The 26,912-nt window shown below is 44.9% G+C and overlaps 1 protein-coding gene across 3 annotated transcripts; it reads right to left on the reverse strand.

The window, feature by feature from the left end:
* Positions 1–346: 346 nt before the first annotated feature.
* On the reverse strand, positions 347–26,138 carry ATP6V0A4 (ATPase H+ transporting V0 subunit a4). 3 transcript variants are annotated; one of them, XM_066184642.1, is made up of 21 exons: positions 26,069–26,138; positions 23,975–24,186; positions 23,418–23,496; positions 22,497–22,591; positions 21,353–21,478; positions 20,887–20,981; positions 19,998–20,124; positions 19,363–19,445; positions 14,619–14,712; positions 13,833–14,045; positions 13,409–13,559; positions 12,511–12,650; positions 12,087–12,244; positions 11,545–11,638; positions 8,967–9,085; positions 7,765–7,981; positions 6,091–6,198; positions 4,058–4,192; positions 2,981–3,098; positions 1,800–1,971; positions 347–735 (listed from the first exon to the last, which is right to left on the reverse strand). In XM_066184642.1, exons 2-21 carry the CDS (start codon positions 24,089–24,091, stop codon positions 642–644), a joined length of 2,535 nt encoding a protein of 844 aa, XP_066040739.1. In that variant the 5' UTR covers positions 24,092–24,186; positions 26,069–26,138; the 3' UTR covers positions 347–641. The 3 variants fall into 3 exon arrangements, with proteins under 3 accessions (XP_066040739.1, XP_066040737.1, XP_066040738.1); XM_066184640.1 differs by lacking the exon at positions 26,069–26,138 and having other exon boundaries at positions 23,418–23,731; positions 23,975–23,988; XM_066184641.1 differs by lacking the exons at positions 4,058–4,192; positions 26,069–26,138 and having other exon boundaries at positions 23,975–24,147.
* Between the last annotated feature and the right edge of the window lie 774 nt (positions 26,139–26,912).

Consider the following 26,912-nt stretch of genomic DNA (forward strand, 5'->3'; position numbering starts at 1 on the left):
GCCAATGTGGAAACTTTTGTTTACACAGCTCAAAACTAACACTTTTGTTAAGTGATGATGTGTGTACATTTCTGTAATCTGGTGTTGTCAAGCCCTGGAGCAAATTAGATAAAAAGGGGGTTATTATAGTAAAGCATGTAGAAAATTGCAAGCCTGCAATGTGATCTGTCTTTGACATAGTTTGCATTGTGTGCTAAATGAAGGGCTGAAATCTTATAAGGGACTTAGTCATGTCATATGATCAACCACAGACAAAACATATTTTCCTTGGAAAGAAATATACCAAAACGACAAGACAGGAAATGGAGCAAAACGCATGGGAGTCAATTGTTAATAACCAATTTAATTCTGAAGCTGCATCTCCTCTTTTCAACCTAGCAGTAGGCATCTGACCCCATCAAATGCTGAGGTACTTGGCAGACATCAATGGAGTCTCAGCCAAGGGTCCAGCCAGCCCAGCTGATATAGGTCAGCTCTTAGCTGATACAGCAGTATATTGGGATGTTCTAGGGCATATTAATCTACAGCTCTTCTTTCAAGTGTCATGTCCCATTCTCTTTCATCCCATGTACCCCACTCTGTAGGTGAGCCACCACAAGGAAACAGCCTGGTCTGAAGATGGAAGCAGTGATGCACTGGTTTTACTCTTCTGCAGTGCCATTGATGATGTGACTGAAGGAGAACGGAGAAAATTTGTACCCAGCTCCCACGTAGAACTTGTTCTGAAATTCCACCCTACGGAGGAGCAGAGAGAGGCATCAGTGTTTCCCGAAGGAAGGACCTGCAGCCAGCCAAGAGGCTGAAACCTGGCACCCATGGGAAAAGGGAGGCCACAAGGTGTTGGACTCTAAACTGTGAACGTAGGCCCTTCATGACACCAGAAGTGAGACACAGGCAGCACAGGGCTGAACGTGGCACACATCAGCTCTGACTTTCTATCAAGCCAGACTGGAAATCATCATCACGAGGTCAATCAGCAGAACCTTGCCAGGTAACCTGCTTCTAGCAGCTCTGAGAGCTGGATAACCAGCTGCAGGATGCACACTGGTAGGAGACAGACACCCCCTCCTCCCTGCACAATGACAAACACCTGCACCATGGTTTGCCTTGGCAGTGTTTATGATTCGTACCGGGACATTATTCGGAGGAAAAGACCACAGCTTGGGGCTCAGGTAGGATGCTGAGTTATGGTGGTGGTGAAGGGTGTTTTGTCACCTTGTTCTCGCTCACATGCTGATGGTGTGCCCACACTGCTGTCCTTGCCTGGACTGATGATCAGTTAAGGCTGACATGGGCTAACTTGGAAGTTGGAACTAGTTTGCCACAAAGCCTAAGCAGCCTGAAGCTCAGCTTGGGCTGATGATACAAGCACAGACCCAGGTTTTCATCAGGTTTTGCACTCCCAGCTGAACTCTTGCTGCCCTTGGAAGCTGTCATGTTAGATCCTTGGGTGGGATAGTGCCAGTGGTGTGGCTGTGCTGCCTTTGGGCCTCGTCATGCAGGTCAAAGAGGCCTCAGTGGCTCTGCATGTTTACTGGGAGAGAACTGCAGGTTGCCATTTGCCTCACATGCTGACAACCACCACAGGTACAGGAGGACAAGCAGGTTGCTCCAGGGTGCAGGTCAGAGCAGGGATCTCTGAGCTCTCTTTGGAAGAGTCTCTCTCACTTCATTTGCCAAAGGCAACTAATGGTCCAGTGCGCTGCACTGCATGTCTAACACTGTGCCCACATGTTCCCACTGCCTGTTCCCTCCCAAAGACTGATCTGGGAAAAGCTCCAGAGGACCACTCCACGTACCAGTGCAGACGCAGGGCGTGTAGAAAGGCTGAGAGCCCCTCCATGACCAGCAGGATGGCCACTGTCAGCACTGCAAACGCTGCGAAGATGATGAAGATGGCGATGAGGCCCGCCCAGCCACTGCTGCTGAGCCCGTTGTGCATCACCATGGTCCAAAGGACCTCTGACAGCTCTGCAGAAGGAAATAAAGGGAAAACAGTGCTGAGCAGCAGCTATGGGCAGATGCAGCGTGCAGTCTGCAAGCTCAACCATTTTTCACCATTTGTAAAATATATATGCCCTTAGCTAAGGTTTTTAGTTGTTTTTTTAATTTAGGTATCTGTTCTCCATGTGAAGCTAATGTGTATCAGCTTCCACTCCACTCCTACTAAGCTCATTTCTGTGCCAAGAAGTACAGCTCACCCCTGTCAATCCATGGCACACGAAACCATAGTCCCCCCCTTTCTGTTTTCCATTTTTGTGTGCGCAATTCTTTAGGGCAGGTGCAACTCCTAGCCAGAGGCATTACAGCAATATTAATAAAAACATTTCAGAAAAATTAGAAACATTGAAAATCTAAGTTCCCGCCTGAGGCAATTTCGAGTATTTGAGCATCTGTTTTTATCACGAATCAAGACAAAAGACATTGAAATGCTATACATTTCTCATGGAATGTGATGTTCCACTGAGTGTTTCTGGGAAAAATCCCAGTGAATATTACAAATTCCAGAAGCTCTTGAGCCAGACCTTTTCTTTCTTGTTTGCTGAACAAAATCATAAATAACTGTTTCAAGTAATTTTGGCATTCATCTGCATACCCTAAGGCTATAGCAAATGCTTCTTGGGAAAGACAGCTATGGCTCCCATCCTACCTTCACCTCCATTGACTGGACTACACAAGTGGACTACACCTCCCACTGTGCCACACACCATGAGGACTGTTCCAGAGGGGTGGCTACAGAGCAGTGCAGGAAAGGGGCCACAGCCAGTGAATGCAATCAGAGCTGCCAGGGATCACCTCTGAAAACTGAGATGCTCACCATGAAATCCCTGGAGTGATCTAACCAGAAGCAAAACATTCTGATACATAAATGTCCACAAGCAGAAACTTGGATTCCATGAAGAAATTTGCAGGAATAGTAAAACACCAGCAGAAGCCATGACCAGCATGGTGAGGAGACTGAAGGGGGACAACCACTCACGTGCATGGGCCAAGCTCAGCGCCCAGAGTCGCAGGTAGGAGGCTGTGTTGGAGATGCAGCCAAGGCAGTACTCAATGGTGTGGATAGCTTGGTGGACAAATATGTCTCCAAAATTGAACTGAAGCCACAAATAAAACCGAAAAAGTTTTATTAGTTCTCACTTCAGGGCTTTTCGGTTAGCAGAGCAACACCCCACCTAAGGCTCTTCATACTCCTTTCCTTGCTATATCCTGAGCAACACAAAGGTATTTCCCAGGAAAAGACACTGCTCTGAAAAGTGTCAGTTCTGTATGATCTTCCCACACATTCTCACTGGAGAAATGCAATTCCAGTGAAAACTAAATGTTTGGGGAACAGTTCATGTCCCACTCTTACGATTTCAAATCCTTAAATGTCAATCCAGTAGCTGTCAATCTTTGTGATTTCTTATAGAGACAGAAATTCTTATGTAAAATAGAAGCTTTCAGACTATCTGCCTAAGGGCATGCACATTTTGGGAGATATCACTGAATAACTGTATCTCATAATAATGAACAAGCAAAGCTGTGAAGATTCCCTGTGACTGGGAACAGCCAGCCATATCCACACTCAATATTGTTGATACTCCCAACTGCTACAAATATTTTTGTCACTTTTTCCTGTGTTGGTTTCTACTGTAGAAACTCTTGACAATATCTGCCCAGGGAAGGATTGTCTCCCTAGTCAACAATTCTAGCTGCCAACTTTAAATGCTCCTTTGCACCCAGAGAAGGTCAACCCTTTCCCAAGAGTCAGTGAGCTTTCCTTCCTCTAAATTGCAATGTGGAAGTGAAACAGACACCCCTGAGGAAACAAAAGCTTGAGGTTTGTAAAAGCTTGATGCCTGGCACCACTAGACAAAACCAAGGGAAAAATTTAGAGGCATTAATTCAATGAAAGCTCAAATCCTATTCTGTTTGAAAACACAAACTGTTACAAAAGTGTGTATTAAAATCTTGTTAGAAAGAAGGGCTGGCAACTCTGCAAAAGTCTTCTGCTTGACTTTGTGTCTTCTACTGTTGTGTTTGTCTGAACAATTTTCTGTCCAAATTTTCTTACCTCTTCATCATCACCATCATGTCCTTCATGGCCATGGCTGTGGTCTCCCTGGGAAACTTTCTTGGAGTCATTGGTCTCTGGGACATCTACCTCATTTTCACCTTCTGAGTTTCCTGAGATGGCTTGAGAACGGATCTTTCAGAAACAAAATGCAGTGTGTTTGACTGATACCAAAATGAAGAAGTCTGTAGCACAGAACTCCCTCAATAACCTCATGATGGGTAACTTGTGAAGGATTATGTCATGAACACGAAGAAAGTTCAAATAGTCATCATGGGCCACAGGAATTGAATATTCCCACCAAATAGCTAATAATGCCTAAATATTTTCCATCCTAGAGCATTTTCTAGTGATTCCAACTAGTTTGTAGCTAGTTTCTAGTATCACAATGCACACTCTGTTCCCACCATGAGAAGACCTATCACTTTTAGCCAGTGAGAAAACTGAGGTATTTTAAAGCTGATGATCCAAATTAGATGGGTGCAAATCAAAGGAATTAGTGTCAAGTGAAAGAGCAACAAAGCCTGAGAGGATGATATGACTTGATGAAGGTCACACAATTCTTGGATACAGGCAGAAATAAAATTCAAATCTCTTGATTGCCTTTAAATTGACAAAATCCTTGTGGCAAGCTCTCTGCAATTATTATTTACAGGACTATTCTAGAGGCCTGAACAACCTGGTCTAATAGTCTTATTACACAGCATAACCAAATAGAGACCTCATGGCTTCTGTCAGGTTCTGCCTTGTCACCCTTTATAGCCTCCAGCAGGTCTCATGGGAAAGGTCGCCTGACAACATATTGTTTCCTATTGCAGGAGTAATGATTGTCACACCCGCTTTATCTTTGCTTTACCTGAATGTCAGCATAGAAAACAGACTTTGCTGCAAACATATAAATCTAGGGGAATGTAGGATGTGATCAGACAGCTAACATATGAAAATTAGGAACAGAAATATGGGGGCACAATAGGAGGTGGGTAAAACCTGTCAGATGCTGCTGGCATAAGAGCAGGAGATGGAGTCAGCTATGTCAAGCCTTCATCCAAATCCCAGAAGAGAAAGACAAAATAAGAAATTACAGTGCAGAGGCAGGGCTGAAAAAGTCTCCCAGGGACCTGGCTTTCAATTATAGGTCAGAAGTGACTGGGTTGGAAAAGGTCAAGCAGCAAAACCAGCATCTCTTTCTTCAAATGGAAACATCTGTGCCCTATAAAAGGTACTCCAGGCACTAAGTCTGACTATAAAGAGAAGTAAATCTTGACTGACAAGTAAAGTCCTGTTAGTGTAATAAAGGAGAGAATTAATGATCAGCTGGGAAACTGCAGCTGCCACAGTTGTGTGTTGAGAAGCTGTGGGCAAACCACAGAGCCCATGGGAAGGAGGGCTCTGTTAATGTGAAGGCAATCACTTAAGGAAGAAAGAACTACTAGAAAGCAGGCAACAGCTTTTAAATCACGCCTCTCCTTCAAGCACTGTTGCTCTCTCCAAGGCCAGGACTTTCACAGATGCCTCCTTTCTACAGAGCAGCAAACTAATGATCAGTGGAGATTGTCGACTGACCACTCAGGTCTTTTCCCTGTCTTGCCTTTACTAGCACTTCAATCTTCTTTGAATCTTCTTTGGTTTTGGATACAGCAGGTGAAAGAGCTTGGTGTCAAGCTTAACAAATAGGGTGTGTCCTTGCCAGTAAAGCTCCTGCTTCCTGGGAAATGTTTCCTTCACTGGAAATATTCAAAAAGTGTCTGGACACAAACTGGAGTAATGAGCTCTAGGGGACCCTGTTTGAGCAGGTTGGACCAGATGACCTCCAGTGATCCCTTCCAAATTTAGCCATTCTCTGATTCTAGTTTAGATGGTTTAGACACGTCCATACAGATGTCCTGGGCATATGTGGCATAAAGCACACTTCAAAATTGTCAGAGAAAGCCTGAGGTCAGAGAAACACAGAATTACATCACTGCAAAGAGTTTTTGGGGTCTGTCTCCCCAGATTTGTCTTTGAATCCCCCCCAGCTGATCCACATCCCTTACCATGCGCTGCGCTTTCTGGTGGTTGGCTCGGAGGATGAAAGGTTTAATTAGGAGCATCCAGGGAACAGCAATCAGAGCAAATATGACCAAGAAACTCTGTACTTCTTTCTAAAAGACCAAACAACAAGAGCAAAAAGTTGATTTACTTCCTTTAGCCAACTACTTTTATGGTTAGGATCCAGAGTCTATATAATGGTGATTTTTTAAAATACAACAAATACAACTTCCTGTTTTATTTGACTGTGTATTCTCTGCTTGTGAGAACATAAAAATAAATGTATAATGCTTAAGGCTCAGAAAGCACGTTCAACTAGAGATGGTTGGAGACCTGGAGATGAAAGGCTTTCATGCTGAAAAGGGTTAATTTACCAAAGTCCCCTGCAACTGACTTGAACTTGGCTGCTCAGAGTCCCAAGTGAATGTCCTAACTGCGTGAGTCAGTCAATCTGCCTTGCTTTGATCAGTGTAGAATGGCTGCAGCAAGAGCCAAGTCATTCAAGTCTTGCCCTGGATTTACTCCATATCTGCAATTCCAGAAGGAGTTGAACCACCATAGCTTAGGCTTGGTAATGGATTGTCCCCACAATACAAGGTGTTCTTACATTGCAGTATGGCACCCCTATTGCTGTCCTGTCATAACTGTCTGTACTTTCAGAAAACAACAAAACAAAGAAAGAAAACCTTGAATCACAACTTCTGCAATTTTTTAAAGCCGGCTCAGATGTCCAATCACCTTATGATTGGACTCATACAATATTTAGATTCAGACTACCCAGGCTGATAGCACATTCTGTTCCTGGTGGGGCAGGGGGATAGGAATATGAGAAAAAAAATGCCACCTTGAGAAAGCTTTGGGTTGTTACAAAGCACAATGTTATCTAAAGACTTTTTGAAGGCTGGGAAGACTGTCTTTTTCCAAATGTCCCTGAATCTTTAACACAGTTACTCAGAGCTGGTCGGGGCTCTCTACTGACTCACCAGCTGTCCCTAAAACTGAGCTCATGTTGGAGTGCCTAACATGCAACTGTATAGATATGGGTGGACACATGTGGCTGGATGCAGCACTTGCTTGCAGATTCTTCATTGATGCTGCTGATGTAAAATCAATCAAAGAAAAAAAAAATCCATGTTCTGAGAATACAAATAAAGATGACTTTAAAACAAGTTTTCTCTTTGGGGAGATTTTTTTGCTTGCTCTTTATTTTTTTTTAAAGTGAATTCCCAAGAGGAGTTATTTCTGACAAAAAGCTGCCAGAAAATCCTCTAACTACTTCTACTTTTTTAGGTGAAAATGTGAAGTATTAAAGCTTTCCAAAGATGAAATAGGAACTTATCAAGAAAGGAAGATATCTCTAGCTTTGTGGCCAGACTGCAGGACAGCATGCCTGCAATATGCAGCTTTGTGTCTCTAGTCTTTGATTCTTTTCCCCCGACAGCATCTTCAACTGCATCATTATTCTTGTAAGGATGACACTAGGAAAGAGATTTCCTCTGCATCACTGACTGATAGCTGATCTCTCCTCCCTGTTGACAAGGCCAACACAAATACCAGAAGAATAAACTTCTGTGACTTTCACTTGGTTCAAGCTTCTGAGCCCAGGTCTTTATGCCCACTTTCCAAAACACCCACTGCACATACAAAACTACAGCAGATTCAGGCTGCTTGGTCCATACCTGATGCAGATACAAAGGAGCATTTGAAGTGTCACCATAATTGAACAGAAACATGTTGATGAAGTGGATGAGGATGCTTGGTGCACTCTGGGATGAATGGACATCAAAATGGCACCATTTGAAAATAATCATGAAGACCAGGTAGCCAAAAAGAGAGATAATAAAAATCATCTCTGGAATGAACTGTAGGATAATGTTCATGTATTTCCTGAAGTAGCTGGAAAGAATCAGGGAAGAAAACTATAGTTAATACACCACATGTATTAATACAAGTTTGCACCCAAGTCTGGCAGTACTTAGTTTCTGGAAAATAACCTAACAATTTTACAATAACCACTAGCCAAGAAAGAAGTCCATAATTACAGGCTTTATCAATGGAAGCCATTGTTTAAATACAAAAGCTCTGTTATACTGACTATCTTCAGGTTTTTGTACTTGACCTACCAGTATCTCAGCACCTCAAAAAATTATTACCCGGAAATAGAAGCCAATTTTCAAAAAATATCTTATTCACTAAATTGAGAATTATATGCCAAGAAAGGTCAGAACAGGTGTAGTATCAATCCTGTAGAGTCTTCTCTGTCCTCTCAAACACTTTCGGTCCTTGAAGGTCACTACACACATTGCAGCTTTGGGGAGTCTCTCAACACTGCAGTGTCAGCCCCTGCACTTTTTTCACTATTTTTTATTTGTTGTTGCAAAACATAGAGGCAGAGATATAGACAAGCACACCTACAAATCCTGACCAAGGGCTGCTAAGCTAGGTAAAATGCACACACACGCTCTGTCTGTAAGATTTCACTGTGTTTTGGTTTAGGCCAAAAGAGCTTGTCTTTCAAGAGAAAATATGTCAATAGTAAATAAAAATAAAAATAAAAAATAAAATATAAATATTATAAAATAAATATACATCTTTTGAATTTAGTGTACTTCAGTATTTCTGGGGAATTGAGAATATGAGAAAGTAAGTTAAAAAGAGAGTTCATTGAAGAAAATACCTCCAATGTTATGGCTGTCCTTTGGACTTAGCACTGTATATCAAACATTGCGTGAGTCAGTCAGTGTACAGGACATTTCTACTCACACCAGGGAAAGGTCAAAGTTCAAATCATCGGTCCAAAATATGAGGTTTTCTCTGAATCAAGGACAGTGATGAGGACTTGTGTGCTGCTGCAGCAACAGGCTTGGTGAAATGAACTTACATGTGGTTAAAGAGACTGAGTATCACTCCAAAAATCATGTGCACAATCCCTATGACAACCGACATCTTCATTTTGTAGGAGTTCAGGAAAGTCAGCTTGTTTGATGCAACATTCCAGATCTTTGGGTAAAGGAACAGATAGAGAGAGAAGATTTTAAGGTGTTTGATCAATAAAAGGTTTGTGGAAGCTGTTGCTTTGACACCATCAATTTACTCCTACCAGTTCTAGTAAGAGGGTAGCAAGGCACAGAAATCTAGATGTTCCTTTTATTACTTTTCACTCTGCCAAGAGATTAATCTAAAATGTATTAGGTATTAGACTTGTTTAACACACGAAATAACAAGGATTTAAAAGGATCCTATGACTTTGCTTCAGTCCTCCAGGAACCACTGCAAAAGCTGGTAGCAGAACCTAGATATTTTCTTTGTCATTTCCCATCCTTAGGCGGAGCCATCTTCTTTAGCAAAAGTGGAAAGGCATGAGTAAATCTCTCCTGCTGCAACCAAACTTAGTTCCACCCTCACCAGAGACGTACTGAGGACAGAGCACTTTCAAACTTCTTGTTTGAACAGAAAAAACTCTTTTCAACTCTTTGGCCATGGAGATCAGCTTATTGCCCTCCTCTCTGCACTAACTATTTAGTTATGTTAGGACATACATCCCTTCTCACTCCTGCCTTTTTTATGCTACAGAGCTTCAGGACTGCTTCTTCTTTCTTCTCAAACTTCCTAGACCCCAAAATCTTCTGTCCTCAGAAACAGTAAGTAGACATCACTTTTCAGACACTAAGTATAGTACCTGAAGAGAAAGGAGGAAGACAGGATTATTTGGAGGGTGAAACATAGGCTTTTGCTTGTTTGTTTGACATGTTTTTCCTCTTTTTTGGATACCAAAGAGACTGCCTAGCTTCTTTATCTCAGGGTGACTTTTTTTTCCCAAAATACATCTCAGTCATCCCAGCAGGATTTGCAAAATGCAAAGAGCCATCCATCCTTCAGGGAGGATGACACAAATAATCTCAGAGAGGGCCACAAAGGGGCTGGTGCTTCCAATCCACCCCTTCCTGCCAGCACTTGTTGAACCATTCTTCCCTCCCAGCCAGGACTTTTATGCTCTTGAACAGGGAGAAGCCAGGTTGGAATAGGTAGTCTAGGTCAACCTAAATTAGAGATGTACCAGGACAAGATGCAGAAAACTCAGCTGCTTCTGACGTGATTTTCTGAACCAGATTGCCCACATACTGGGCAGAGCTTTAAAGCTGAGTTTATAAAAAACTGACTGCAAGGTCAATGTCTCTGAAAACCAGGGAGAACAGAGTTTCTTTGGGTGACCAATTGAAATGAGCATGAAAGCAGCAGGGATGGGGGTTATTTGACTAATATGGAGATTGAAACAGGAAAGTTTGATGTTAAGAAGTATATTTCAATACATGATAAAGACAGAACAACAAGAAAAAGGGAAATAGGACACAGAGAAGAAAATGTGACCAAGTTAAATAACACTGGCATTTACTTCACTTTTCATTCAACAAACAGACTGCATGAAATTTGGAAGTTCGCCTTCAAACTGGTGAGGTGTCTCTGGAATGGGTTAGGTACTCAAGTAAGGAAACAGAGTCCAGCAGATACATGGTAGAAAAGAGACTGTAGCACAAGACCACTCTCCTGGAAGATCAAACTTCCTTCCTGCTTACCATTTTGCTGCTGCCTGGTGCAGAACTGTTAGCAATATTATTAATTGCTAATTGCTAAAGGAAAGCATCAGAAGGACTGATGAATGGGAGGGTGAGTGGTGGAAAATGAAGTTGTATTGAATAGTGTGGCACCTGAACACGATGTAAATAGTATGGAATAAGGGGTGGAATGTGCTGATTTTGCCTGGGTTGGAGATAATTTTCTTCATAGTGGCTGGTATGGGGCTGTATTTTGTGCTGAACACTGGCTTGATAGGGTAGAGATATTTTTGTTATTGCTGAGCAGGGGTTACACAGAGCCAAGGCCCTTGCTGCTTTTTGTACTGCCTGGCTGGTGAGGAACTTGGGGGTGCACGGAAGGTTGGGAGGAGACACAGCCCGAACAGGTGACCCAAACAGACCAAAGGAATATTCCAGACCATATGACATCATGCTCTGTGTATAAAGTGGAGGGAAGAGGGAGGAAGGGGGGATGTTTGGAGGGAGGGTGTTTGTCTTCCCATGTCATCCTTGGATGTGATAGGCCCCTGCTCTCCTGGAGATGGCTCAACTCCTGCTTGCCCATGGGAAGAGAGGACTTAATTCTTACTTTGCTTGTGTGCACAGCTCTTGCTTTCCCTGTTAAACTATCTGTATCTCCACCCATGAGTTTTCCAGCTTTCACCCTTCCAATTCTCTCCCTGATCCCACTGGTGGGGGAGTGGGCGAGGGGCTGTGTGGGGCTTGGCTGCTGGCTGGGGCTAAACCAAAACAACTGTGTAAGGAACAAAGAACAAGAAATGAAAAGCACAGCTTCAGGAGAGAGTGCAGCTAGCTACTGATGTACCTGATATGTAGAAACAGGACTGAAATACAAATTATCTTAGTGCAATTTAATTTAATTACCGGATCTATTCCAAATGGATATGGATTTCCAGAGTAGACTCCTGGGACTGCTGGATCCAACTGCAGCACTGTGTTCTCTAGAAGCACATCCTTACTACAAGAGAAAAGGGAAATGACCTTTGCAGCTTAATCTCGCCATTGAAGCCCACAGTATATTTACGTGAGGTGTGCTGAGGACTACCACAGGATATCTGTAGCTGTCTCCAGCCTTTCTGTGACCTGTTTTCCTGCACTTGTATGCATATAAATGGGCCCCACACAATGGCAGCCTCCCTCGCACAGATAATTCTCTATGCATCAGTCCTAGACACCTGCAGATTTTTATGCACATCAGTGCCTGAACAAACAGGCGTGTTCCCCGGGACTCTACATTTCCATTTCAATAGCAAGTTCATCTGTGTGTATCAGACAAAACCTCTGATTCATTCATGACTGCATCCACAGTAGGGAGTCCTTCCCTTCCCCACACAGGCAGTCTCTCTTTCCAAGCCTACATGCTCCATTTGGTCTGTTTTTACTTCCTTCCTACATTTAGCACTTACTTCCAAGTGTTATTTTTAAACATGGGGATGATATGCCAGGAAGAACCAAAGAAGTTGAATGATTTGGAGAAGCAGTCATTATAGATGAAGCCAGTGTACATGGAGAATATGCCCATGAGCAGGATCAGGTAGCGCCCGCTGAAAAAGGTGTTCCAGATCTGCAGGGGGAGAAGGCAGTGCCAGTGACCAAAGTACCTGCAGGTCCATCAATTGGTGGGCCTCAACTAACAGTAGACATGATTGTACTAATCTGTGTATTATTTTTCATAGAAAATTTTGGGTCCCTTAGGCCCTTTGTGTATAAGTGGGTGGAATTACCAAACCTCTGCATCACGGGTATCTTTGAAGCATCTCCACACAGCCTTTGGGGGGCTGATGAGCCTTTCCCTATGCTGATAGGGTGCACCAGTTCCCTGGTACTCACCTCATTAGTGCTTTTCTGGGCCAGAAGGCTCTTCTCATTAATGACCATCCAGAGTGCGAAGCCCAGCATGACAGCGCCATGGCCACAGTCCCCAAACATCACCGCAAACAAGAAGGGGAAAGTAATGATAGTGTAGGGAGCTGCAGGAGGGAAAGGTCAAGAAGCTCAGCTCCCTCCAAACAAAAAGGCCTCATCAAAGAAACAGTCTACCTCATCAGGCCGTTCCTTACAGGTACTGCCCTTAAAGGCCTCCTCAATCCTTCCCCAACACACCAGGCAGTCAGACAAGGTGCAGAATTAGCTTTAGCATCACAAAGAAAGTTCAGTTGTATGACCTGTACCTTCCTTGCAGTTTTATCCTTTGTTTCTCACCTCACCATAATAAACACCATGTGTAGACAACTGCATTCTGTTTTGCAACACAAAAACGTATTTGAAGGTTACTATCATGTTTCCCAATTGCTCAGCCTCAACAATCTGAGTTAATCTCACCCTTTCACATAGGCCCCATTTCTAGGTTTCTATTAATTCTTAGTACTCTGTCTGAGATTCTCTGCCCTTGTTTCAAATCTTGTCAGACTTTGACCTTCTTTGCCTCAACACAGGAAGCTCAACTTACATTTCCCTTATGAGCTTAATTCTTTTCCTCAGAACAACTACCTCACCATTTGTTCTCCATCCTGTATTTGTACAGTTCCTTATTTCCATCACAATCATTCACTGAAGACCAACAGGCAAATAATTTGCCTGAGAAAATCCATGACTATACACCAAAGAGTTCCAATATGGTTTAGATTTCTCAATCAGCAGCAAGTACATTTTTTTAGGATAGTGAGAGAGCTCAAAGGCTTTACTTTTGCTCATGCAAACCAGATGCACATAGTTGAATGTTTCTCACCTGGGTTCATCTCCCTGTAGTTGCCCACACCATACGCATCCACGATGTTCTGAAATCCAGCTGTGAACTTATTGGTCCTGTTGAAGGTGGGTGGTGCCATCTTGGTGTGTATGGCAGTGAGGATGGGGGCAATTGTGGAGCCACTGCGTTCCTGCAAACCCAGAGACAAGGACAGACACAGAGTGGATAGAAGAAATGGCACCACAACACCACTTCTGGCTCAAGGGTCTGTCACAAACCTGCTAACATTTAATGCTGACCTTAAGCTCTGCCAAAAGATGAAAGGTAAAATGACAATGGGACAACCTCAAAACAGAAAAGGGAGCCCCACATTACAGTAACAGGCCTGTCTAAACATTTGCTCAACATATAAACAATTCAGTGCGGGTGAGAGTTGCAAGGATTCAAAATGTTGCTCTCTTACCATTCCTTGATGGAGAGCTCTTTTTATCCGGTCAGCATCAGCCACTGGGAACCAGATCTCTGCAATGACACACTGCTGGGTGACGTCGATGTTACAGCAATTCAGGATGTGGTAGATGGCCTTGATCTTCTTCACCTTGATCCCCCAGGACCACAAGTTGGCTGCTGCCTCATGCAGCAGTCGTCGGCGGTGGGACTCGGTTTGTGTTATCACCTGTAAGCACAACATAGGGCAACACTCAAGGTAGGGAAGCACAGGGGACATGATCCACTCAGTTAACTGGAGAGGACAGGTGGAAGAGGGTTGATGAAATGGAACTATTTGTATGAGTGCTTGGGAGAGCAATGTGTGCAGATGTGGACACAGGATCACTCGACACCAGGTGCACAGTGCTGCTCACCAAGGACCCTCCCTGCATGGTCCTGAGTCACTGTAAGTGTAGAGGAGACCACTGGGGGTTACTGAGCTGTGGGATTAGCTCCCTACCGAGTTGCTTACAGACTGGCCTTATCTCACCATGCACTCCCAAGCTGCCATCTCCTGCAGGCAGCTCTGTGCCACGAATGTGGGGCATATCACACCCACAAAAAAGAACTACAGTTCATGGTCTTGGGACCTCCACACATCATGTGGCCACCACAGTGCTGCTGTGCAAATGAACGATGGAGATAATGAGACAAGGTGTCGGGAAAACAACCTGTGTGGTCTGCAACATGGTTTCAGGACAAATATCTGGGCAGGTCCCACTTGTAGGGTTCAGTGCTCAGTAAAGCCACTGCCACTTACTGTGTTTAAATCCTCGATCCTTGTGTTCACTCCATCAAGCATTTCTCGGCGCTCGGTGGCAGACTCCGGACAAGGATAGACTGTGGCACGAAATCTAGCCTCAGTAAGAGAGAGTTGAGAAACACCCGTTATTTGACTGAATTTTCTTCCTCTGTACTCTTCTCAGCTCAAAAGCAGGGAAACTCGACTTCATTCCTGACCCAGCAGGATACTCTTCTCACATACCACAAAGTTGCACTTGGTCTTGCAGAAACGAGCACCTTTATCACTTAATGAGAGTAAGGATCCCTTTGCCTGTTCTAGCTGAAAAACCCTACTTGTCTTAGGTGATACGCAGGACCTGATGTCATGCAGAGGTCAGCACTAGCATGCCTTGTGGACGGAAGGCACCTCCCTTCTGTCCACAAGCTGCTCGAATTGCAACGAGACTCAATAAAAACCCATCCGGGCAAAGGCAGCCTTGCTAACACAGCAGCCAACAGATGTCCCTCTTGCACTGAGGCTGGAAAAATACCGTGTCCCTGTCTCTGCACTACCCTCCTGCAGGCGCTGGGAGAAGGCATCAGCTGAGCTACTGCTGCACTGCAAGCAAATGCCCTTTGTGCAGGCAGGCTGCATAAGTAAATAACCCTGTAAAAACAAACAAGCAAGCAAAGAAACAAAAGGACTGGATTTCCAAGGTAAACCAGATAACGGCTGCATGCTTCTGGTCCACCTGTTTGGCTAGACACCTTGGGAACAAAGGAAGGATGGGTGAAAGATTTTAAACACCTGACAGCGGTATCTGTTACATCAGCTTAGATAAACCAGTAAAAAAGCCTTTATAAGCTTACCCCCAAGGTTCTGTTTGGAAGATTCAGCAGGTTTGTTTACTGTGGTATAAAAGAAGGACTAATGTGGGATTCTAATGTGAGTGAAAGTCTTAGCTCCACACAGGAGCTTCGGCTATGGCACAGAACTCGACCTTCTCTAGTTCAGCTGCAGGTCACTCTGGTGTAAAGGTGCTTCCACCAGTGCAGCACATTGCAGTGTTGTACAGCTGCTATATGATCCCAGCACAGACAATTAGAAATGGGCTGCATGTCTCTCTGAGAAGTGTGCAGCTACCTGTCCTGCTTGCAAAGCAAGTCCCAGAATACTCTTCATACACAACAGCAGGCACAAGGAGTTCCCCTCGGGACCTTACAGGCCACAGGGTGCACTGCTGCTGCTCTCTGCCTGCAAGCTTGAATTGAGCAGAGGTGCTGCAGTAACTAAAACAGCAGACATCCCTCCTTTTTTTCCTGCTTGGCTTGTTCAGTGATATCTAATGCATGTGCCACCCTTGCCACTTTGAGACTGCCCATCAGATTTGCAGGAAGAGGTCCCTCCTCTCTGCAGAGCAGAGATCTCCTGGCCCTGACCTAAGGCAACACATTTCCACCATCCTGTCGTGGATACACTGAGTTAGGGTTGCTAAAGGGCTGTCTTTCTGACGTGAGATGAATTAAAAGATGTAACAGGGTCATAGGGATCTATCCCTGTTTAAGAGACAAAAATGTGCAGGCTATGTGTACAGATAAGCATCATATTCTGGCTTTGTCTGAGCGCAGGATATTTCACCACCTGCTCTACAAAATCAGTTCCAGCACACATACAAGTGAGGACAGTTGCAAATTGAACAAAACATGCTGCAGTTTCCTAGAGATCAGCCCAGAGCTGTATGTAATGACAGCATGTGCTCTTCAGCTAAACTTCCCTTTCCAGAATTGAATTTCTCCTCATTCAACACCTGGTATTCATTTCCAAAGGTTATTCACCCTACCTAATTATTTCCATCTTCTTATTCTTCACAGCTCTGAGTTCATCTTTAATAAGGATTTTTAATCAAACTTGAAAGCTTATTCCTCCATGCTGTACAGTTCCCCCATTCCCAATAACGTTATTGCAGCAGTGCTGCTTTGATCTTTTAACAGCCATTTTGCATACTGAGTATCAGCTTTGCCCTAATGGCACAGACATCTCTGAAAGCTTCAGGAGAATTCAGCAGGGAATCCTTACATTGATAAACCCACTTTAGTATTCACATTAGTACTGAGGCAGCTGCAAGAAAAGGAGGAAAAGAAAAATTCTTACGTTTTCCTCCTTCCTGCTCCCTCTACACCTTTCACTAATAAATTTGTGCATGGACTTAATGCTCATGAAATTGGCAGACTAATGTTAGCAATTAGAGTCAAGCAGGGACTACAAGCGTAACCTGAAGCACACAGCTCTGCAAACAAATCTTAGCCTGTCTTGCAGGAGGCTGGCTTAGACCAGTCCCATGATTTTTTGCAGGATTTTTACTTGTCATGAATGATGACTTAGTGCTAAGCAGAAATATCCTGCTGGGGCTGGAATGACACTGCCATCTGCTTTAGGTATAGTCAGCCCTGCCTTAAAGGTGGGCCAGACTAAGATGTCATGGTCTGGGTATCAGGGGCGGCTGACGGCCCACAGTGCACAAAAGCTGTGTCAGAGGATTAATACATTTAGAAATCTGCCACACAGGAAAGCATCCATGTATAAGGAACCAAAGATTTGAAAGGAAGAAGGAGCATAAAAGATGACTTCATTAGCATTGCAAAGACTGTCCTGTGGATTTGTCTTTGGTAGGTCTATTTTCCTTTAGTTACAAGCACCTGAGAGAAACCAGACTAAGTTCCTTTCTACAAACCTACCACCACTTACATCTGCAACATTTGCTCCTAGAAACTTTGCACATCACAACCTCCCTGCAGGAATCTGCTCATATTTCCAGCACTGCTTGACCCCTAGCTGCAGAAGATTGTGCCTATAGTTTGGGTGATTTTGGTGTCAATCAACAATAATTATGTTGACAGGCATTGCATTGCTTGCTCTTTTACTACCACCCCAGAAAAAAAAGTCTTTGGCTTTTGACTGCGGGGAATTTTAAATGCTGCAGGGGGAAAAAAATAACATCCAAAATTAAGAAGTTGCAGCACTCTGTGGGCAACCCCAGCCAGTTCTAAGTGTATGACCTGGTGACTTGCAAGGCCATCGGCTCAGGGGAAAATCCAATGAGAAGCATTCACCACCAACAACTGCCCATGCAGAAGGAGAGAAGGATTCTGAACAGCATTTAAAAAGCAGCCTAAGAAATGAGACATAATGGGTCTGATGAAGCAAGTCCAAAGGAGGGCCATGACGATGATCAGAGGGATGAAGCACCTCTGCTATGAGGAAAGGTCAAGAAAATAGGGATTGTTCAGCCTGGAGAAAGAAAGGCTCCAGGGAGATCTTACCACAGCCTTCTAGTACCTAAAGATGCCTACAAGAAAGCTGGAGAGGAACTTTTTACAAGGGCATGTAGTGACAGGATATTGGGGAAATGTCTTTAAACTGAAAGAGAGTAGGTTTAGGTTGAATATTAGGAAGAAATTCTTTACTGCGAGGGTGATGAGGCATTGGCACAGGGTGTCCCAGAGAGGCTGAGGATGCCCTAGCCTTGGCAGTGTTCGAGGCCAGGTTGGATGGGGCTTTGAGCAACCAAGTCTACTGGAAGGTGCCCCTGTCTATGGCAGGGGATTTGGAATGAAATGATCTTTAAAGTTCCTTCCAAGCCAAACTGTTCTATGGTTCAATTATACTGCAGGAAATTATAATCCAGAAAGAGAATGAGGCTTGCTGAAAACTCAAAGACCACTGGCAGCAGCAGACTGATCCTGCACTATGGCTATGGGAGAATGCCCTGTATGTCTGAACTTCGGGATCAGAAATCAGTGACTGAGAGCTGGCAATCTTCCCTCATATCCATGACTGCTTTATAGACAGCTGCTCACCTCAGGAGGGCTGAATTTCTCTCTGGATCGGCATTGCCCTCCACTGCGCATAGAGGGTATCTTGGAGGGCCCCATTTCCAGTGCAGGAATTGCTAACAGACCTCGGGATTCTGACACTTCTTGTGACTAAAGTCAGTTATGCCAGCTGGATGAAAGATCTACCAGCTTTTATTCTCATTAAAGGCAGGATGTAAGGAAAGACCTGCCCTGAGTGCAGATGTCAGGGAAGAGCAATTGCTCAACCTCTCCCTCCAGGCTCTTGGCTGGCTCTGCCTGGCTGAGGGGCTATACCTGAAATGGGTTTGGTGACAGCAGACAGATCCTCTCATCACATCTGATTTACACTGCAACAAAGCTCATTGGTCATCAGCATTATGAAACAGTAACAAAATATTCAACCTGTATTATCTTTTCAAGATGCTTAACCAGGTGGAAACAAGTCAGGTTGTATGAAACTTTCATTTCTCTCCTGGGCTCTGTCTCTGATTACACAGATATTGCTCAAAGGCCTTGGGAAAGGGTTGAATAAACTACAGCATCATCTTTTTAAGAAGAAATGCAGGAAGGCTTGAGAGCAAGTTGAGTATTGCCATGTTTTCAGTTCTCAAGTTCGGGCCCCTGATTTTCAGGGCAAGAGGGCTGAGCATTTTTTAAACAACAGTCCCCTTTTAGATGTCCCAAGTTAAAAACCTAGCAACTGAAACTCTCAAGAGTTGGGTGCCACTTTGGAAAACGTAGGACCTCGAGTTCCAAGTGCTAAGGTGATGGATGTCTTTCATGATTAGGAGTGGAAGGGAGGCTGGTTGCAGAGCTGACAGCTGGAGAGCTGGAGATCTGATATCTAGCTCCAAATTCAGCCAGCCTGGACTGCCAGTAACCACCTCTATCGGAGTCATTGTGGCTTGCCCACAGGCCTGCCTTACCCATCACAAATCTTCTTGATTTTTAGTTTAAGCTGCTCGCCTTGATAGAAGATAATGAATACATTCTTCTTCACCTCTTCTCTCTGCAACACACAATTCAAGCAGAATTTAACACACCTAGAGTCCAGTGCAGAAAAGTTGGCATCTTTTTTTGGCAGCCTCTCTACTGGTTGCTTTTATCCCCCATCCCCAGTTTCCCATCAGCAGTGTTTTCCCCAGATGCTTTTCAGGAAACAGGCATGGGCAGCAGCTCTTGGTCATGGGGGAAGGAGCAATGTGGAACAGAGTTCCACTGGGGCATGGGGCTCACCCCAGAGACACCAAGGAAAACTGACCCTCCATGGCTAATTCCAGGTGGGGACAGCCACAGTCCATTTCCATGGTGGTCCCTGTAAAACAGCTGCCCTGTGAGGCCTCATGTGCATCTTGACAGGCAGGAAAAGGAAACCACCTCAACAGTAGCAAAAGAGGAAAGCAATGTCAAAGAAACGTCTCCCATCCCCAAACTGTCCCACCTTTCCCCTACAGGCTGCCCTCAGATCCCGAGCTCTGGAGAGGCAGCTAGTGCTGCAGCACAGTCCAGGTCACAAGCATCCACAGAGGGCAGAGGAAAGCAAAACCAGGTTGGTACCTACTGTCACAGGGTCCTCCATGGGGGTGTCCATTTCTGTGTACCTCAGGTAGATATTTCCCCTGCAGGCTCGCCACAGTAAACGCTCAAAGGGGATCATCCTTTCCCTCTTTATCACCCCTGCTGTGAATCTGAGCAGAGTTACAAGATAAATAAATTACAAGCCCATTCTATGCATTTTAGGACCTGTAGCACACATGATTTCACAAGCTCTTGTAATCTAGTCTGTGCTAGCCAGGGCTCTGCTGCTGCTGCAGGCACTTCTGGGAAAACCTTCCCTGCTCAAGCCTGGCTTTTATCTCAATCTACTGACTTTACCCTATCATTCTTTCTTTACAGAAAAACTTTCCTAGATTAACAAGTGAAGGTGAAGAGACAGTTCTGGCTAGAAACAGAAGAATGGAGAGATGCCCAAAGTCACACGAATAACAGTGCCTGAACGGCAGAGGCAAGAGGTAGAAATTCTGAAGTGGTAGTTTATCTTCACTCTCCTGTTTCCCTTTTCTGAGCAAGCATCAGACTGCAGCCCAGTGCAATACCATGGCCTTTTCTGTGGTTAGACATCCACCCACGAGGACCAGGCCAGATAGCCAGATACCTGAGTCCATGGGTGAGATGCCTTAAGACAGCAATTTTCAGTCAATACCTACTAAGGAAGCACTGGAATTGGTTGCCTGGAAGTAGAAGTCCATTTGTCCTACTGACCCATAACCTGACCATAGTTTTGATGATAATTTCTGAGGACAGTCACTCTCTTATCTTCATGAAACAGCTGTGCAGAGGAGGCTGGTGAGCACCCTCTGCTAAGAAGCTGAAGGAAGCTGTGCCAGTGTCACAGCAATGCAGCACAGGTGGGAAGTCTGGCTAAGCTGGAGGCAATCACCAATACACACCCCAGCTTGGCAGCTGCAGCAGCAGGAGTGCTCCTCAACTCCAGCAGTCCAGATGTGTCTTCAGTGAAGAAATCATCTGGCAGATTGGTTTCTGCCTGGAAAACATTAGTTTTAAAGAACACTCTTCAGCATTGCCAGTTTGAAAACTATTTTCACATTTTTCTCTTAACAATTTTTCCCCAAAGGTAGCTTTCCATAGAGATTTGGATTGAAGGAAAAACAATAAAAGTAAGCTAAATCCTTAGCAATGGAAAAGCATAAATGCTATTTTCAAAGAGATGTGCGAGCTAAGTTTTTGAGCCCCACTGGCTCATGGAGAAATGCAGGCTCCAAAGAGACTGAGGTGTTTTTGCAAACCTCAAATTGGCTTGTGGTAAAGACCTCTAAAAGCAACATACACCAATGAAAAGCGCAAGTATCTTTAAGAACTTTCCACGTCTCTGTTGGAAGAGGAGAGGCCTCTCACCTCGAAGAAGTCCTGGGTTTTCTTCAGCAGATGTTTGAGCTCTGTCAACTCAAGGAAGTTCTGCTTCAGTGTTTGCTGGTTCTGGTTGGCTTCCAGCAGCTCAGCTTCAAGTTTCTCCAGCACTGTCTGTTTAGGGTCCAAGCACACCCAGAAAAACTCTGAAGCAGATCAATGGCTCATTCCCAAGCTGATACCAAATCTCAAACAACAGTTTTGGTTTGGTTTTTTTTCAAGGGAGAATACGGAAATATTCAACAAACACTTTTTGTAAGAAGATACTCATCAATGCCAATGCATCCTTTTTCCATTGCAAACATTCCCTGATGGGTGTGTTGTCCTCTTCTGGTATTGGAGTTCTGATGCCCCTGACCCAAGCACAGGCTAGTAAGTGTGTGTGTGGCGCAGGTGTCTCAGCCTGTCTGGGTATCTCTGTGGTTCCTCTTAGACATCTCACACTCCAGACTGACTGGCTGTCAGTTTGCTGACTACAAAAACAACCTACATTAGTTTAGGTTCATTAGCTATAGGCCAAAAATTAGGTGATGATGTGGGCCAGGAACACACTAGGAAACCAATTTCTTGTGAAGCTGAAGCCCTTGGAAATCTTGTATTTTCCTTTCTAGTCTCCTATGTTAAATCATTTTAAAATCAGCCTGTCAGTAAACTTTGCTTTTAGCTGGACTAGAATAAAGCATCCCTTGCACATCCAAAAGTGAGGCCCAAGTATTTGTGTCAGGCCCAAGGATCACAGCCATACTCCCAGCAGGACAGGCAGTCCTGGGTTTTTCATGCAGTGAAGTGGGTTCTAATCAGGTCTCTTGGTAAAACAACAAACCCTTTTTATTCTCTCCTATAGGATGATGGGGGCATTCTGTGAAAGCAGTGATTTTTCATTAACATGTGGGACCAGAGGGATGTTTCACAGGGGATGGTAAAAAGACTGGGCTCCCTTTGGAACCTGCAGCAGGATCAGCCTCAGTCTAAGTGCTGAGGCAGCAACTTGGGGAGCACTTCCTTAGGCAGGGAGAATTGTGCCATCCTCAGGCACCAGATCCTTCCTTGCAGGGAGGGTTCTATTGAGCACATTACACAGACAACCTGGTGCACAGCCTTCTCTCTCCTGGGTCCACTCCAAATCCTGTACCTCCATATCAATCATTTCCCGAGGCAGGGGGGTCTCCGGGTACTTTTCTCCTTTGACTATCTCAACATCATCTTCCATCTCATTTTCCAGAAAACCTGCAAGGAAAGATCACAGAAGTCTCAACACAGAATCATCCCTGGTGCATCATCCTGGTCACCAGCTTGTTGCTCAGCCAGGACCAAAGCATCCCGTGGCGGTGTGACCAGATCAAGTGATATACAAAGGCCATCATCCTAGTGCATATACACAGCCACCAAGGAATTAACACCCCAGCCTCCTTTCTCAGTGGAGATGCTGTTTCTTCTGAAGTCACAGTACCCAATCCCACATTGGCAGCCCTCATCCCTGGCATAAGTGGCCACCATGGCCCCCTTTATTTGGGGCAGTGAGTAAGGCACACAGAAATCTCAGGTTCCGCTGCTTTGCCCAACAACGCCAAGTGCTGCCACCATGGCTAAAAGTGGGCACCAGCGTTGTGGTGGGGAGAGTGCAGAGCTCCCAGGACACGTATCCACAGGACAGTGGGAATCATGAGCTCTGCTTCTTGGATTTTGAAGATTTATCCTGAGGCTGAAGCCCTTGGCCACAAGAAGTGTGTGCCAACAGCTGGTGCACTGATGTAAGAGTCAGGTTATCTGGACCAGCCCCCTGCCCAGCCTCAGATTTATCTTATGATTTTATAAAAGCTTATTAACCTCCTTTCAGTTCGGTTAACCATTTTCAAAACAGGGGCAACAATTTATTGCTCATGTGGGGTGAAGTGGTAATTAGCTGATGCATGGAAAACATTTCCAGGGGCTCAGATGAAAACATCACCATTTTGCCACTAATTCTGCTCCCCAGTGTGAGAGCACTTAAAGAACTAAATCCCACACCACCAGTTGGCAGGAAGCCGATTGCATTTGACAAGTGTTTACTTACGCAGGATTCTCTCCAAGGATTCGCACCTTCTCACTTCATTCACAAACTTTCTCTGGAAGCTGTTGACATTCACATTCAGCTGAAAAACAGGAGGGAAAACAAGCCTGGGGCTGCACAGTGCTGCACTCATTTTTAACATCAGCAGAGAATGAGTGCCTTTGGTGCGGACGGCAAACACCACTGTGTCTGAGAGGGTCCTACTGGCAGGGCAGCACCATGAGATTCCTTGTGGCCTGGGACCTGTGGCCTTCCACACAACTTGGCTCTGACACCAGGAGTCACAGAAGGCCCTTCATGGAGAAACTTCCTGCATCCTAGCAATGCAAAGGATCATTCTTTGGTCGTGCAGAGGGCATGCAGAGCACTGGATGAGGACTTGGGGAGGGGTGGTGTCTTGGCATGATGTTTGGGTTTCAGGGGAGCCTTGGCGAAATCCCACTCTCACCATGGACTTTCTGGTCCCCCTACAGGTGCATCTTTTCCAAGTGCTTTGAGGGAAGGACAAGCACACCCTGGGGCACATCTCCAGCTCAGCATGCCAGCCGGGCACTACTCACGTCTCTGAACTGGACCAGCCCCAGCTCCCCGAGCTCAGCCACGCAGCAGTAGGCAGCCTCCACCTGCAGGAAGAGCTGCCTCAGGCTCATCTCCTCACTCCGGAAGATGGAAGCCATCTTGCCCGTTCTTCTCTGACCTGGAAGGCCCTGGGAGTCCCTGTGGTAGCAGGATACTCTTCCTTGCCCAAGCAGGTGCAAGAAGGTGCCAAGTTCTGCAGAAACATTGCGGTCACAGAGTCAAAGTGCTGGATGATAAGCCAGTGCTGCCCATTGTGTTCTCCAAAAGAATTTGTTCACCTTCTGAGAGCCTCCTTGAACCCACATGAGGCTCTGTCCCACCAGAGCAGTGATAGATGCTAAGGTGTACGTGTGCCACAGGGAAAGGGGAGAGTCACCGGTCTCCTGTGATAAATGGTGAGCAAATACCCTTCCTTGTCCTCTGCTGGACCTAAGCACTTCAGACCACTGCACTCAGGCTCTGTATTTTGGTTTTGGATGCTGAGACTGGAAAGAAGTCGATTTCTCTTTCCCTTAAACATGCAGACAAAAAATAACCAAACCAAAACAAACCCCAATAATTTCACCTTGCAATTAGACAAGTGGAAGAGGTCTGACTGGTTTTTTATCACTTTCATTGATAGTATGAACATTGCAAACCCATCTAGAGCATGTTATATGGGTGTTGGGAGAAGAGCAGACTATTTTCTTTAAATTAAAACAACCATTAAGATTTCAAAATAATTTTCTCCCCATAAAGGACTGTTTTCAAAATAAGATACATGAAATAACATGCATTGCACAAAATTTCCTCTCTTCTCAATGCTTATTATTATTTACTTTGAATAACCTGAACATAGAAATTGTCTTTAGTTGTTCTCACAAAAAATTAACTGATCAGCATGCACAAACACAGTAATTATGTTTTTCCAGAGAAAATCATGCAAGTAGATACAGTTCTTGCTTGTGTTTAATTCTGTAGCAAGCCTATGTTTTATAAATAGCAAAACAAAATCCCTTTGTAACCTCAACCTTGTTGACAAGGGTAGCAAGTCAATTGTCTTTAACCCCTTCTGTCTCTATGAACCTTGTCTTTCTGCATTTTTTAAATAAATTGTGGATTCTATGAATTCTCTTTATAACATGCAAAAGATTCATCTTAAATAGAAGAGAAGCATTTCACAAGATATTAAAGGGTTGTTTAACAGGAGCATGATATTCACAGGTCTGTATTTGCTCAAATGTCCTGGGAATTTTCCTTCTTTTAATCTCTGTACCCATTCACTCAAAAATTTAAGATGCTGAAAATACAGTATGTGGTAACTATTAGCTTGTTAAAAGAAAACATCATGTGCCAACTTAAATGAACTCAGTATGTACATTTTAAATTTGGTTGGACGTTTTTCAGTAAACTGTATTTTTCACAGGAGAAAAAGACAAAAGCTGCAAGAGACTCACTACTTCTGCAAAGTAAATCTGTAATAAGTAAATCAAAAAGTTTAAGAGATCATCAAAGTGTCCAATCTTAATTTCTTTAGACTGAAAAATGTGAAGAAATGATAATCTAAAGCAGTTTGTATTTCTAAACCTGCAGTAAGCTTCCATTTAAAAAGTGCTAAATCCTTAGAACTAATAGAACAATACTCAAATAAAATATTTAGAAATATCTTAATTAAGCTGCTTCAAGCCATCCAAAACCAGGGTTCTACTCTTCCTTGGTAATCTGTCTGGGAAAACTCCAAAAGCTCACTTTCATCTTGATTTGGAGTGAGAGAAATACCTACTCCAAGGAAGGCAGAGCTGCCACCCCTCAATTATTCCTACAGATGCAGGAGGCTTGCCCAAAAGCGCCTGCTGGCCAGCAATACTTCTGTCAAAATCACCTGCCCCACACCTCCCCACTCTCCCTCGCCCCCAGTTTTGGTTTTGGCAGAAAAAGAATTATTTGAGAAATCCCTCACATTTCCCCCCGCCGCTATTTCCATTAAAAGGCATTAAAACGCGCCGGGTTTGGGCAGGGCAGATCGCGGCGCCGTGACCTGCCGGGCAGAAGGTGCAGAAGGTGCAGAAGGCGCAGAAGGTGTCACCGGGGTTTACCTGTCAGCCACCACGCTCCTTTCCGCCAGCCCCTGTCCCCGGGGCAGGGGCGAGCTGTCCCCTGGCTCGCCCGGTGTCCGTCCGCAGGTGACAATGACAGCAGGGCTCTGCAGTGGCGCCGGGAGGGGAGGGGAGGGCAGCCCTGGCCGAATGTCCCGTCCCACACAGGGCACGGCAAACCTTTGCTTTTAAGGTCAGAACTGGTCTGGACCAGAGATGGGACACCCTTTCTGTCCCAAAACAGCCCCCAGGTGGACGGGACAGAACGGTCAGCACCTCTGTGCCAGGTGGCAGCCGTGTTGTGACAGCACGCGTCTTGTTGGGACTGACAACAGAGGGGACAACCCGGCTGTCACCGCCCCGGCCACCCGAAGAGAGACAAAGCCTTTGGAACCTGCTGTGTGAGGAGCGCTAACACCTCATTTGGGAGCTCTGGCCGCAGGATCAGTGGCCAGGGAGGTGGAAAAACCTTCCGCGCTGTTTCTCGCTGGTTTTTCCTCGCTGAAGGCAGTCTGGGGAAGGACAGGGAAACGATGGGAGATTAATGATTTTCCTGGCGCAGGGGGACGGGCAGAGCGATAGAGCAGGCAGAGGGCTGGGAGGGCACGGGCTCTGTTAACCAGGGGCAGTGCTGACAGGGAACTTGATTCCCACTCCTTGACGTAACAAATGCTGGGGGGAAAAGGGGCTTTATAGACTCCCTGGCACTTCAGCTGCTAAAGCAAGGGCTCCAGAGAGAAATTTGGCCCCTCGTAAAACCAATGGCTTTTCTCCCACTGATGAGGCAGAGTTTCACCCGGATGAAAACAGCTGGCTGGGACACTACTAAATCTAGCACCCAGAA

Source organism: Chamaea fasciata, unplaced genomic scaffold (assembly GCF_029207755.1).
Source record: "Chamaea fasciata isolate MVZ Bird 193981 ecotype frontalis unplaced genomic scaffold, bChaFas1.0.hap1 SCAF_5, whole genome shotgun sequence".
NCBI lineage: Eukaryota > Metazoa > Chordata > Aves > Passeriformes > Sylviidae > Chamaea > Chamaea fasciata.

Coding starts and splice junctions, on each gene's coding strand:
- ATP6V0A4 (XM_066184642.1), bottom strand. CDS start 24,091: ATGGCTTCCATCTTCCGGAGTGAGGAGATGAGCCTGAGGCAGCTCTTC. Junction 14,713..19,362: donor ATCAAGAAGATTTGTGATGG/GTAAGGCAGGCC, acceptor TACTGAGGCTAG/ATTTCGTGCCACAGTCTATC. Junction 736..1,799: donor CACGCCCTGCGTCTGCACTG/GTACGTGGAGTG, acceptor GCTCCTCCGTAG/GGTGGAATTTCAGAACAAGT.